General features: G+C 36.0%; 1 protein-coding gene across 1 annotated transcript in view; it reads right to left on the reverse strand.

The window, feature by feature from the left end:
- The window catches only part of LOC107752652 (ras-related protein Rab-6B-like), a 73,499-nt gene extending 58,889 nt beyond the window's left edge, over positions 1-14,610 (reverse strand). The window contains exon 1 of the mRNA XM_016568683.1: positions 14,380-14,610. Coding sequence (XP_016424169.1) covers positions 14,380-14,449 — 70 coding nt within the window. The 5' untranslated portion in view covers positions 14,450-14,610. The remainder of the gene's footprint in view (positions 1-14,379) is intronic.
- Between the last annotated feature and the right edge of the window lie 6 nt (positions 14,611-14,616).

Raw genomic sequence — 14,616 nt, forward strand, 5'->3', positions numbered from 1 at the left:
TGTGACTCAATCTCATACACACACACACACACACACCTTTCTGAGGCTCATCTGATAGTGAGTGCAGACACAGAATGGGGCGATGAATGGAGGATGTGTTCCCATTTCTTAAATCTCCTGAAATTAGGATTTTTACAGCAGTTTAAAAAAATTCCCAGAGAAATGTTATATTGGTCTTTCAAAGCTTCGGTTTCTATTTAAGTATTAACTTTGTCTCGGATGTCTTTCCTAAAAATAAAAATAGACACAACTAAGACAAATGTTGACATACAGTAAAACAACAAAGATATGAAATTAATAAATATTGCACAGCTTTGATATTTTGATTGTGAAAGAATGCTATGAGTTGAATTTATATTATGAGATATATTTAAAAAATGCATAAATGTCCATTATGTTTCCATTTAATATATCATAATTCACAATTAATTATTAAAAATACACTATACTATAGTTCAAATGTTTGTGGTTGGTAAGATATAATGTTTTTTTTATGCTGACCAAGACTGCATTCATTTGATTAAACGCCAGTAAAATAGAAATATTGTTATTGTTACATTGTAATGTAATTACAGTTTAAAATGACTTCCTGTGATTCAGCAGCAATTCCTCCAATCTTTGCCACATTATCCTATGGAATTTTACAATATCCTCCAGATTCAGTGCTCAATTATTAAAAATTCTTATTATTACCAATGCTGAAAACAGTTTTTGCTGCTTAATATTTTTGTAGAAACTGTGACACATTTTTTTTCATCTGCATTTTTTTTTTAAGAACAGCATTTGTTTGTGATATAATTTGTTTTTGCAACAGTGTAAACGTCTTTACTGTTACTTTTGATCAATTTATTGCATCCTTGGTGAAATTCTGATTTTATTTCTTTGAACAATATCTTACTGGCTTCAAACTTTTTAACTTTTGGTTTTTAAGTTAAATAAATTAACCAAGACCATTCCTTTAAAAACATCCAATTTCCATGTTTTTTCTTTTGGATCACATAAAATCATAATATATTAATCAACCACTATTTTCAACGTAAATTCATCTGATTTCTAGTCTCTCAACAAGTCTCTTATTTCTGAGGTGAAAAGGAAACAGTAGTCAGTTGGACTACAGCAGCACTGCACCTCCCTGTGCCAGGAGTGAGGAAAAGAGAGTTCATCAAACTGTCTGGAGTGTCAGAGAAAGAAAACAAAGGAGGTGAGCGCAGGGCAGGCCCTGCTGACTTACTGATGGAGGGCTGATCTAGAGAAGCCAGATGAACGAGAAACTAAACATCAGCAGCCTGCTGGATTCACTGGAGTGAGACAGAGCTCCACGCTTTTCAACAATGACAGCAGCTCTGGGATACTGCTCAGCCGTCTGAATAGTCCTCATTTTGACGAAGCCTGTCCAAAAGCTTGACTGTAATGGCTACAATTCTGTCCATTTTGCAGAAAAAGCAAAAAATGTGCATAGCTATTAACCAGTTTGTTTTATTTGCAAATAACAAAAAATTACTGTTGCTTTATCACTTTGCCTCTTTACAAAAATTCCTCCAAAAATACCCCAAGAGAGAACGTCCTTTTAAAATGTATTTGCAGTTAGCTTTAAAAGCTTTAAAACTGCATTGAAGTTGTGCTGAACTTACACACACACACACACAAAACCTTTTTACAAAATTACACTTAAACATACTAATTTTTCTGTATTTAAACAGATTTTGTATTTTCCAACCTGAGAGGTATGTCCCTCTCTGTTGCAAAAATCTGAGGGGGAAAAAAATTGTTAGGTTTGGTGGGGGGTGATTGTATGAAAATGAAAATCACAAAATGGCCTTAAACAATTAATAAACAAATTTTTTAATGTTTTTTTTATTATTATTATTTCAATACTTCTGTCATCACTGCATGAGCTTACGGCACCACCTACCACCTGTACGTGTGTTACTGAGTGAAGCACGGCACTGTGTTGTGCATTTCAATACACAACATACATCCACCATCTTCCCAAATTTGTAATAAAAACTGTTTATAAATCTGTTGTCAAAAAAGAAAAGCTTTAAGGTGTCCCTACAGATTACCACCAAAATAAAAGTGCTATGGTTTAACATTTGAAATCAAAGAAAAGCAAAGAAAACAACAGACATTATTATTATTATTAAATACTCATCATTTTGGCTTGGCTCACACAATCCTGCACAGAAGCATAGTAAACCTGGAGCTCTTAACTAAAATTAATTAAAATTCACAAACAAAATGAGTTTGAGATTAAACAATAATTGGCAGACCACCTGCAGTTACCACCACGAACCCCCTTTAAAAGATCTTTGATCAGAAAAATTCTTCTAATCTTGGACCATCAAGGAAACACTCCAGGTTCATGAAATCCACTAACAATGAAAAAGAGAGGTTAAACCATCACATTCACTGATTTGCAAACAGGCATATGGCGGCTCATTTTAATTATGTTTCATAAATTCCCTCGCCACTTCCTTTATTCCACATTCCAGCAATTACATTATGCAGAGAGAGATTTATGAGCCCCAGCACACTACAATATCTAGCTTTCCAGCAAAGATTTTAATAAATGCTAGCGTATCAGTCTTAAACGATGAACCCACACTGTGTTAAATCAACAGTTTATTCCAGCACTTATTGCTGACTTTATCGAAATGTAATACTACGAGATTTCATCATTAATATTTTTACATCCATATTCTGATAAAAAAATTAAAACCTAAGATGTTCCATAAAAACACAGTAAAGTCGTATAAAAGTCAACAGTGCCTTCAGATTTTGATTGTATGCACAAGGCCTTATCAGAGTTGTATAACGACCAATGTCTCCAGACGGCAGCACCAACACTGTGGCATAAGAGTACAAAAGAGAGGTACAGCTTGCTATCAATTACCAGGTGTTACTTGGCAGCTGAGTCAATCAATAGCAGATCAAAGCTGCCAGGGATCTGCTTCCTCCAATCCATCAGACAGCAACACTATGGCAGGATTGAGCAATGAGATGTGAAATGAAGAAGACAGAGTTATCTCCAGATCCAGTCGATGTGAATCCTGGCCTTCTAGCAGTTTTTAACTTCCCATAGCACTTAAAAAAACCACATGCACACAGGGCCGTTTTAACCATTGGGCTAGGCGGGGCTGAAGCCCCGGGGCCCGAGCAAGGAGGGGGCCCGTGGCTGTGGAGTAGATTGACTGGAGCGCCGATCGCCAAAGCCACCACGCCCCCCACTTATTAGCGCTGTTATTCTTTTAAGACTCCCTCCTTGACATCTCGCTAATGCCAGGGCATACGCAGCAGCAGCAGGTCGGGCTGTCGCTTCATCGCACACAATGCTGATGTTCCAAGCATATCAGGCTGACCTGCTGATAAAGGAGGTCCAGGTCTGAGCCCGAACAACCCAGGGGTCCTGGGTCTTAATGCGGCCCTGCATGCACACGTGCATTCCCTCCGCTTTCACAAACCGAGAGCACTTTCACAATGCAGGTGTATTGATAAAACATTTAAAGTCCTTACATTGGAGCTTCTTTGTACGGTATGGGACAGCTCTTTTAACTTGGTGTCTCGCCAACCTGGCCTTCCAAGTTCAGTTTCTACTGCAGAATGAAATGTCAGAGCTCTATTCACGATAAAATGAGCCTGACTTGGCATCCAGCACCAAATGTATTTGCACCGATAATTCAGTGTTGAAAAAATGATATACAAACAACAAAAGACTCGAAAAGAATAACAAACAGATGCCCGAGGATTTGCAGGTCCAACCCTCTGTTCTCCTCCCTAGCATAAAAATTCTCAACATTCTGTGCCCTTGCAGTCATTTAAATTTGAAGAAGCAGGTTGGTGAATTATTGCCGGCAGTGAGCTGGGAGTTTTTCTTGTTCAGGGTAATAGTCCAGCAGCACAGTGCTGCTTTATCAGCACAACTCAAGCAGTGTCTCTAGGGCACCTGATAGGACTTAAAGACTGACCCCATAATGCATCACTGAGTTTGGGGGGAGTTTGTCACATGGCTTGAATGGAAGCCCCGACTGCATTGCTCCAGACCTAAAAACTTCTGACTTCACTGCACCACAACTGAAGTGAATGCAAACGAAGGGAAAAGAAAGTCCAAAGCATTCTGAGCAAATAACAAGCCTCTGCGCTAATAATGAATTTGACTTTCAATGACAAACAGAGTTTAATCTATGGTAGGTAGGTACGTAGGTAGGCAGGTAGGAACATATCCATCCATCCATCCATCAATGAAGATCAAAAGAACAGCATTAATTCTTTTTGTAATATTATAGATGTCTTTATTGTTACTTTGATCAACTGAATCCATCCTTGCTGAATAAAAGCATTAATTTCTTTCAAATAAAAACAAACAAAAAAAATCTTATTGAATCCATACTTTTGAACTGCCTATAGATAATAACATAACATAACATAACATGACATATAAATCCAGTCTTGGATAAATGAAAAAACTGAATTCATATTTCTGCATTTCACCTAGCAGTACAAACTTGACAGCTGTAGCAAATATAAATATCTTGTGCAAATAAACCGTTACCATACCAAAAAAATGTATGCATTTATATAAACCATCTTATATAAACCAACACTATATATTTCAGGTACTGGAAATAACAAACCCCAAATCAGTCTAGTTACCACTCCCTATTACTAAGGCATGATATTTAATCAATATTTGACAAATAAACAGCTTTATGAATTATATGTGGACTATAAATGCTAAAACAACACACACACACACACACACACACACACACACACACAGACACACACACACACGCACACACACAAGGTTTGTTCATGCACATGAGGATAAGAAGGTACATTTGCATTTTTGTCTTCCACATTTAAATTAAGTACAGCGCCAAATATCAGCTAAAAATGTATGACTGATCCACTTAGGAAACAATAGGTAGCTACACCATCCACCCTTTCTCACCCATAACATTTACCTCAAAATTTAGAGCCTTAGGATGTCTCCACAGAAAGCCTCACCCTGGTTATGCATTTCCTGACCTCCATCTCAGGATCAATACACTGCTCCAAAATGGGCTTGGTCAGCAACTGGCTTTAAAGGAACAGTTCAACCAAAACATTTTGCCATCATTTATTCACAGTCATGTCTTACCACATCTGTATGACCTTTTTTCTTCTGAGGAGCATTTACATTTGGCTTCAGAAGATTTGATATACAACACACTAGCTGCACGGAAGATATGGTGCTTTAACGTCATTTCTGAAGCTCAAAAGCATCTGTCCACATTTACTTTCATTGTATCGAGAACACAGTAGCACCTCAGACTTAATGTGGACATGACCAAAGTCACCACACCACACACATCAAATGCAGCGCATTCAAAACTTCTTACTAAACTCATTATTATTCATCATGCATGGTACTGAAGTAAGAAACCAACTAAATTGGGCATATTTGCCATCTGCAAAATTAACAGGTGCCAGAATTTAGGTTCACCTGCCAATGAGACAAGAAAGGCTAATGCACTGCCATTCTCTCCTTGTGATGTAGTGTTGCAGGAGAATCTCCAGAAGTGCACTTAGTTCAACCAGGCAAGTGTAAGTTCCCTAAATCCATTTAATCTCAGATAAGGTCGACTAACAGGTGTGTATAAACATCTTTCTGTGGAATACTGGGAAGAGGAAGTTGCTAATGGCCTTTTTTTCATCCAGCAACATCAATCCTGCACATTGGAAGAACCCCACCACTTTTCCAAGTAAGATACTCATCAAGATCCAATAAATAAAACCAGTAATCATACATTTATAGAGCTCCTCGCCCCTACTTAGTGATCGCCTGTTCTTTGAAATATACAGTAGGTACGGAAAGTATTCAGACCCCCTTAAATTTTTCACTCTTTGTTATATTGCAGCCATTTGCTAAAATCATTTAAGTTAATTTTTTTTCCTCATTAATGTACACACAGCACCCCATATTGACAGAAAAACACAGAATTCTGAAGGGAGAAGCAAAGAAATGTGTTTGAGGTCAAGCTGACCTTATCAAGGATAAAAACATGAGGGAGTACAGTGAGGGTGAAATAGATTTTGATGCATTCCATTTAAGATAATTTTTTAAGAGGCGAAAAGAAAAAGGCCTTTTGTTTTCATCTTTTTCTGTGCTACATGTACGACCCGTTGTTATATATTTTCAGTATTGATGAAAAAAATAAAATGTTCAAATCAGTTCAAATAACTCAAAAACAAAAAGGTGCATGTTGTGGAAGCAAAGTCGCTTTAATGCAATTCAGTTCACTCTGTGGCCAATGCCCCAAACAGCTATGGTCTATAGAAATCTAAAAACTATGCCTTTATTTTATTTCTAATCAGCAATAAAAGAAATTCTCTATCAGAAATTCTGTAACAGAAAGGGGGGAATTTCATATTTCCATTTTTAGACCACCTTATATAGTTTCTGGTGGTATATTGCCATTTCCACAACTATAAAAAAACATGAAAAAAAAATGTTAAAAGAAAATATATAAAAATAAAAATATATATATTATTATTATAAATCTAAAAATGTACATTGATTATTATTATAACAACTTTTATTATATCATATTATATTATTTGACATTTAAAAATAGATAAAAATATCATAATAAAATATAATTAATATTTTTTATTATAATGAAAATTTTAAGTTTAAGTTATTTTACACTGACTAATTTCCGCTGGAGTGTTTTCACAAAGGTCTGACACAATCAAATTATGTAAACCACGCAGTTTCAGTGGGGAAGGATGACTGGAGCAGTGCAGCTCATTGATTGGACGCTATTATACCACGAAATGAACACACACCTGCTGTAATGAAAGTTTATAATGCGTTATCAGATTCAGCTGAATACAAGTGTCTCACAGGCACCTAATGAAAGCCATATTGATCCTAGACAGACATAAAAAATGAGGAAGACTTTTGGAGGCCATTTTGCTCAAATGATACAGAGTATAAAATAACAAAATGAGCCGGGGTGGGGAGGGCAGTAGACAGAAAATATTCAAGGGAAAGTAAGAGGCAAAAAAAGACAGAGGAAACAATGAGCAACAGAAAGTGAGAGGATGAGACAAAGAAAAACTTGCTTGTGAAGCTCATTAGGATTCAAGAGGGCATATGAACATTAAAGAGAGTGCTGTGAGAGAGAGAAAGGCTTGCAGGGGTGTTACTGGTAAAGCTAACCCATCACCAACGGGTGATTTATAATTAGAGAGCTTTCCATTTGTGCATAGGGCTGAGAAGAAGAAAAAGATCTAAAGATATGATGGAAATGAAACTAAAAAGGTTCAAAGATCAGTGGGAATATGGAAGGTTGTAAGTGATCGTTTTGAGAAGTTTGCTTCTCTGCATGCATGCTGGTCCTGACACACTGCATACAGTGTTTGATCACAGTCCTGCATGTGCTACTCTTGGAAAAGAAAATCTAAGTTAATTTTAAATTTTTAACGATTTTTTATAAATATTATATTTTGGAATTAAATATTATCGTCACAATTTACAATTAAACATTTTAATGTATTTAAATTATTCAGCATGAGTTGAGAATGTTCCAACAATCATCTTGTTCTTCAACAAAAACAAAAAATCCTGACCTTTAGTACAAATGAGTTCAAATGGACAAGTGAAGTAATGCAACATATTGCAAAATAAATAAAAAAAACTTTGTTTTCTTCCAAAATTCTAAAAATTATTTAAGGTTTCATTAAATAAATAAATCAATAAATCCATCCATTTTTCAGATTATTGGATCCACTGTACACTACCCTTCAAAAGTTTGGTGTGAATAAGTTTTTTTTATGTTTTTAAGTCTCTTGCCAAGGTTGCATTTATTTTATCAAAAATGCTAATATTGTGAAATATTATTACAATTCAAAATAACTATTTTCTCTTTTAATATATTTTAAAACTTAATTTATTCCTATGATGGCAAAGCTGAATTTTCAGCAGCCATTACTTCAGTCTTCAGTGTCACATGATAATTCAGAAATTATACTAATATAATTTGGTGCTCAAGAAACATTTCTGATTACTATCAATGTTGAAAACCATGCTACATTTTTTCCCAGGATTATTTTATGAATAGTAAGTTCAAAAGAAGAGCATTTATTTGAAAGAGAAATCTTTTGTAACATTATACATGTCTTTACTGTTTCTTTTGATCACTTTCATGAATCTTGAATACTTATTTATTAATAATATTAGATAAATATTACATCATTAATTAAAGTATTTCTTTCAAAAGAAAGAAAGAAAACTAATATGACTATAAAGAAGAATTAATCAGATGAGCGCAAACATAATCCATTCAAAAAATCTTGAGTCAAACACATTTCATAGTCTTTCAGATTGCCTTGACATTTATTTACACATTAATGTGGCAACTCTGGCACTGCTGAGTGCAAAAAGGGAAGTTTTAAATTGTTATATCATGCAAATAAAACCTGAGGCAAATGCACTAACTGTCAATTTGGGAGATAAACAGTGGCTGTACTATAAACCCTCTGAACCAGAAGTTAGACGTTATACATACACCTTACAACTAAGTTCATTAGTTTGAATGGTCTTAAACAAACACATCTGAAAAAAGAAGCTGGTTTTGTTAATATGATGCCTTCATCACATCTGTGTAAAATCAAGTGACAAGGAAATTCAGGAAGGTTAGGTTTAACTCTGTGCGATTATCTTAAAAATCTCGAGCAAACGTCAGAGTGAATCAATAGACAGAATAAATTAGACTTCTTGTGGTACGCGCTAACCCTGACCTGCTGTGTGAGTGTACAGCAGTACTGGTTTCATATTCTCAGAACACTGTTGCCTGGAGACATGCTGATTTACGCATTTGCTCGCTCTCTGAGGGTGTCTATGAGCCGATCCAAGCCTGTGCTACTGGCTCAATGAGTCAGCAAAGTTATGTGGGCTACATTTTAGCATCATTCACAGTGGTCTGTACTATAATAATCAACTCAAGCCCCTCAAACTTCATTTAGTGTTGACTAATCCAAACTAATTAGAGGTCAAATAAACAGCTGATATTTTGGATGGATGGATGTGGGACATCAAACTGCAGGCTGCCTACTGGTTAGGCAACTATGAGTAAATGTGAGTAATCAGTGTGAGACACTCTCATGATAATAGCCTGTTTCGTTATTCTGAGACAGGAAGTTGGCACTTGGCAGAAGAACGCTTCCTCGATGTGCACAGACTTCACAGACCACAGAATTACAAAATCAGACTCGCCGGCTTAATTCAGTACCCGAAGGGTATTTAGCTAAATATGTTCATTTCCCAATGTCCACACCGGAAATACAGAGGATGGCCAGTAAATTAGTAGGAAATAAACAGAGATTCATTCTGCAGAGAGTTATTCAATAATTTAAGCTTTATAAATATTAGCTCCTCCCTCTGTTATTGTCTATGTGGCAAGTAGACCAAACTTTTGGGGTTAGTAAAATCAAATGTCACAGTTAAGACTTGGATGGATGGATGGATGGATGGATGGAGTTATTTTAAATTGTAAAAATACTACACAATATTACTGTTTTTACTTCTTTTTTTTTGGCGAGCCTTGGTGACAATATAAGAGACTTCTTTCAAAAAACATTAAAACAGTCTTACTGACCCCAGTGTTTTTTTCACCAAAAAACAAAACAAAAATTTGGGCAAATATATTTTTTTTTACATGGCTTAATCCCAGAAGCAGTCCGTTCTGACTGCATTCTTGCTGTTCAAATCTTTCACACAGACTCAATGGGTGGTAAAGGCTCCCAGACTCCACTGATTCTTAACACCACCAACATAATACAGAACTACCACATGACACCCCTCCAGACGGCTGTATCAGAGCTCTGTGGGCAGGAACATGGCGACTAGTCACTGTTTTTTTTTTCTCTCTCTCTGCCATTTCCGCTTCCCTCAACCCAGTCCATGCCATTAATAAAATGATGGCCTCTGAACAGTCAGGATTCATGACTGCAGTTATATTCAACATGCATCAAGAGAGGAAACAGAGCCAACATGGAGCCAGTCAAACTAGCTGCATTTACACAGCTTAACCAGGTAGGAGGACATTAAAAAACGAGACATAAAAGGTTTCAGAAGTGGCGAAGTGTGTGCTGCAGTGCGATAACGCTCCACTATCTTCCTCATACTGACTGGAGATGTGTTCAGAGCCCTACTTTCTCTTCAACCCCAACCAGGAACCTAAAGTCAGAACAGCTCTCATGTGTCCTGAGGAGGGAGTTAGGATGGGGGGTCCCTATACTTCTCTACTATCTCCATTTCCATACTGCATCTATCCACTGACCAAATTTGACTTCCCTTCACTTTTAATATCTCAATCGAGTAATCACCCGCACCTGCTTAACAAAATGCTGTCCATGCAAACTGGCCGCTCAAAGTGCAGATGGGACTTGCGTTTATTTCAATTGCTGATTGCTGATAATGACTATGCATTTGCAATGTGTGTGCGAATGAAGAAATATGCTGACATTAGCAGTCTTGGGCCTGAAAACATTATACTTTACACTGAAAGGAATATATTTATACACATTTGGCAGATAGGTGAAATGTGCACTCAACAGCATTCAACGCAGTGTATGTGTGCACTGGCATCAGACCCCAGGGAATTGGTCTACTGCATAGGGATATGCAAATATGTTCTAGTTTTGAATCTTAGGAGCCATATTTGATTCAAAAGCTGCAGTGAAGGTGAAGAACATCAGTAAATGCTGCCTAAATGTATGCTTTGTTCCTGACCCAAAGCTATCAGAAGACTTCACATACTTGTATGGTGCTTTTATTGAGCTTTTTTTTATATTGACCTCCCATGGTCACAATGAAATGTCATTGTATGAGAAAGATCTTTGTGAATTTGTGTTCCACAGGTTTGAAACTGAAGGAATTAAATGGAATAAGTATAATTTTCTTCTTTTCATCATCGATTTTTAAGTTTCAAATTTAAACTAAATCAAGAGATTCCTAAATAAAACAACTATGTCAAGATTCCTAAAAGGGATAGGTCTCACACACACACACACACACACACACACACACACCCTAACACAAAGGAACGTTTTTTTGTTTTTTAATCCATGTAATAAAAATTAATGGGAAAGCCAAAAATCCATATAGTGAAATTCAATGGGATCCAAAACAGCATTAAACCCCTTTTTCATATTATGGCAAAAATAAATAAATAAATAAATGTAAAAAGTTAATTTTGGGTGAACTATCTTTTTAAAGTAGCACAATACTGAACATGTTTCAAAAAGGTTGTACGGTAGGCTCCAAACTAGAATCCATTAATGTTTGGTGTACGTTTCAATTATGCATTAACATTCTAATGAGGGTTTTTCTTATCTTTGTTCAGATGTGTGCTGATGTGCATGGAAAGGGCAAAAAGAGTCATAAAAAAAAGAGTTGAAGAGAAAAATCAATACCATGTCTCAAATTGCCCTACAAATGGTTGCATTAGGTGTCTCTAAAGGAAATAAGAGGCAGAGAGAAAGAACATGTGGAATAAAACATTGCTGCCAGTCCTCAACATCAACAACACACATATTGACAATGTGTTTACTGGCAAAGGTTGTAATCAGAGACTGCATTTGCCTAAATCAGTGACAGGGATGCAAACCAAAATAATAATAATAATGATAATTTATTAACTAAAGTGCAACATGGCTGATATTGTCTGATACAGAACAGGGTACCGTAGTTTACTGTTGTTATCAGTGATACTGGGTAACACACACTTCACTGTCTGTACCGGTCAATATGAATCCTCTCAGCTTATCTCTCCCTTAAGTCACAGGCGGCACATTAAAGCCTTTCTGCAGTAATTGCAGCTGTCTTGGAGGCTTTCAATAACTGGATGGCTCTGACTATAAGCCAGCACATCACCGGCTTCAAAAAGGACTGTGTTTAAGCATGTCATGATTGACAGACAAAAGGTTTTAACTCCTGTGCAGTGCCGAAAATCCTGTACCTAATTTGGTGTTCACAGTCAAAAAATGTCCTGTCTCTTAAAAAATGCTTGTAAATCTCTCATTATGCTACAGTATATTATCACCCAATCTTGCATTCAATCTTTTTGTCAACTTCTTTTCTTTCAATTAGCACAGGTTTTGTATTTCCTTTTGGATCTGACTGGTCATAGGCCTCATTGATCTAAGCTTAAACACCTTTTTGAGTGGGGAAAAAATATTTGTAATTATTTGTGTATAATTTTGACAATATTGCCTCAAAAACTGAGATGCATAAGCTCAGATCAATAAGGCCTCAATTAGTTCCAAAAAGAGATACCAAATGTGCTAATAAAACAAGAAATAAAAACAAGAAACAAAACAAGCTGATAAAAATATTGAATCCAATATTTGGTGATAATATACCATAAGAAATTAACAAGCAATTTTTTGTAGGCCGATCATTTTTGACAGGGAACATCACAAGTGTAACATAATGAGAAAAAAAAATCCGAAATGAGTACAAAAATTATAAAAAAAATTTGAGAAGTTGTCATACCCTGTATGAGCAAAGTCATTAAGTTTTAGTCCAATGCGATAACATTAATTAGCATTTTGGGGAAAAATAAAAATGTTCTGGTCCAAAATGACCGGAACACAACATTAAGGCTTTTGTCAGCAAATCCAAACTCTGGTGAATTTATAAATTACAACAGATTAATTAAACTGAATTAGAAAATTTAAGGATAAAAATAGAATAAAATAAAATTAAATTCAAAAGTTCGTGGTCATTTAATAATTTCTTCAGCAAGGACACATTAAATTTATCAACTGTATCACAGTTATCACCAAAAGCACTAAAAGCATTAAGCAGCACAACTGTTTTTAACACTGATTATAGGAAATTTAAATGATTTTTAAATGATATTTAAATGATTTCTGAAGTATCATGTGACACTGACGAAAAATCCAGGAATAAAAGTACATTTTAAAATATATTCAAATGGAAATGTTATTTTAAATCACAATAATACTGTTTTTACTGTATTTTTAAGCATAAGAGATAAACATTTTAAAACATTAAATACAGTGTGCATATATAAATATTCTCTCTAATTTTACTGAAGAAAATTTGGAATTCTTTGCGGTGATAAAAAAACTCTACTGCCACAGCCTAAGAAGTTGAGACTTTATGGAAGTAACGACTGGAACAGATCCACAAGCTGATACACATTCTGCATGGTGATCATCAACAACACCCAGAGAAATCCACAAAAAGCTGGGAGGAGGGTCTTTTTGCTACTTCACAACATCTCTAAAAGGCTTCAGATGGAGACAACAAAATAAAGCCGGGATCAGAATCCCTGGAGAGAAGCAGTGCCTTCCGTACCATGGCAGCATCCATTGTTTACTCTCACAGTGTGAATCATACTCTCCGCAGCGCAATCCCAGACTTAAGTCCCACAGATCTGAGGACAGCTAAGACATTCTGGAGGCTCAATTCATCTGGTAGGAGGTTTTGAATGACGACAGGGGGCAGAATGTGAGGGGAAATCAGAGCTGAGTTACCCTGCTAAACATTAACTTACCTACTCAAATCACTTGCAACGCTAGGACTCATTCAACCATACCAATGGATAACTGACCCAGTCATCACCGTCATCATAGAGAAACAATACCAGGCAGAGTCTGCAGGCTGCAGCTACACAAGTTCTCTCAATGGCACACACTGGGTGTGTCTCAACAACCAGATTATTTATTTATTTATTCATTCTGTAAGTACGCAAGCTAAACTTTACACAACACTGGAGTCTCCAAATGCATTCAAATGGGCATTTATGAAACTTTAATACCATCTTGATTGTACATTATTAAAAACACCAGAGACTTTAGAGGTTTGACTGCAGTACATAGCCCTTCACTGGATTAATGAAATCCAGTGATTTACATCAATCGTTTATATTTTTACATTAAAAAAGCATTAAAGCAATATTATGAAATAAAAATGAATTAAATAGCTTTAAATAGACTTTAAAAGTCTTTAAACATGATAATCAGTTAAACTGATTTGTTTATTAGGCTATTATTTAAATAAGTGGCCCATTTGCCAAATCAGCAATACATATCTGAAGGACAAATGCAAATACAAAAATCACAAAAAAGCTGACAAGAGCGCTTATTTATCAGAAAAATTAAACTTTAATAAAATGAAATATGTGAATCCCATAACACGTCAAATAATATGCCACACTAGATCCACTGGCCTTTGAATTCGATGTTTAATAACATTTTATCATCATGTTCAAGTCAAGCAGGTGTATACAGACGCAAGTAAATAATCAATAATATGCTTGTTATTAAAACTTCCCTTGGCAATTCCAGTAAGACACTCACCGCTTTGCTCTCCAAGAAAGACGAGTTTGAATTTCCTTAAAGGGTTTCCAAAGTCATTACCCACAGACATGTTTGAGGGCTTGTTTTTTAACAGCGTGTTCCCACCGGTGTAAATGTCTGGATGGGGCAGCGCGATGGAAAAAGCGGCGCTCCTGTGCGTTTGGAAACGAGAATGCTGCACTGGATCGGCTGTCAGGCTTAATAGCGTCTGCGCATGCGCGGCCTCACCTCTCTCTC

Source organism: Sinocyclocheilus rhinocerous, unplaced genomic scaffold (genome assembly GCF_001515625.1).
Source record: "Sinocyclocheilus rhinocerous isolate Xijiao unplaced genomic scaffold, SAMN03320098_v1.1 scaffold1733, whole genome shotgun sequence".
Taxonomy (NCBI): Eukaryota; Metazoa; Chordata; class Actinopteri; order Cypriniformes; family Cyprinidae; genus Sinocyclocheilus; species Sinocyclocheilus rhinocerous.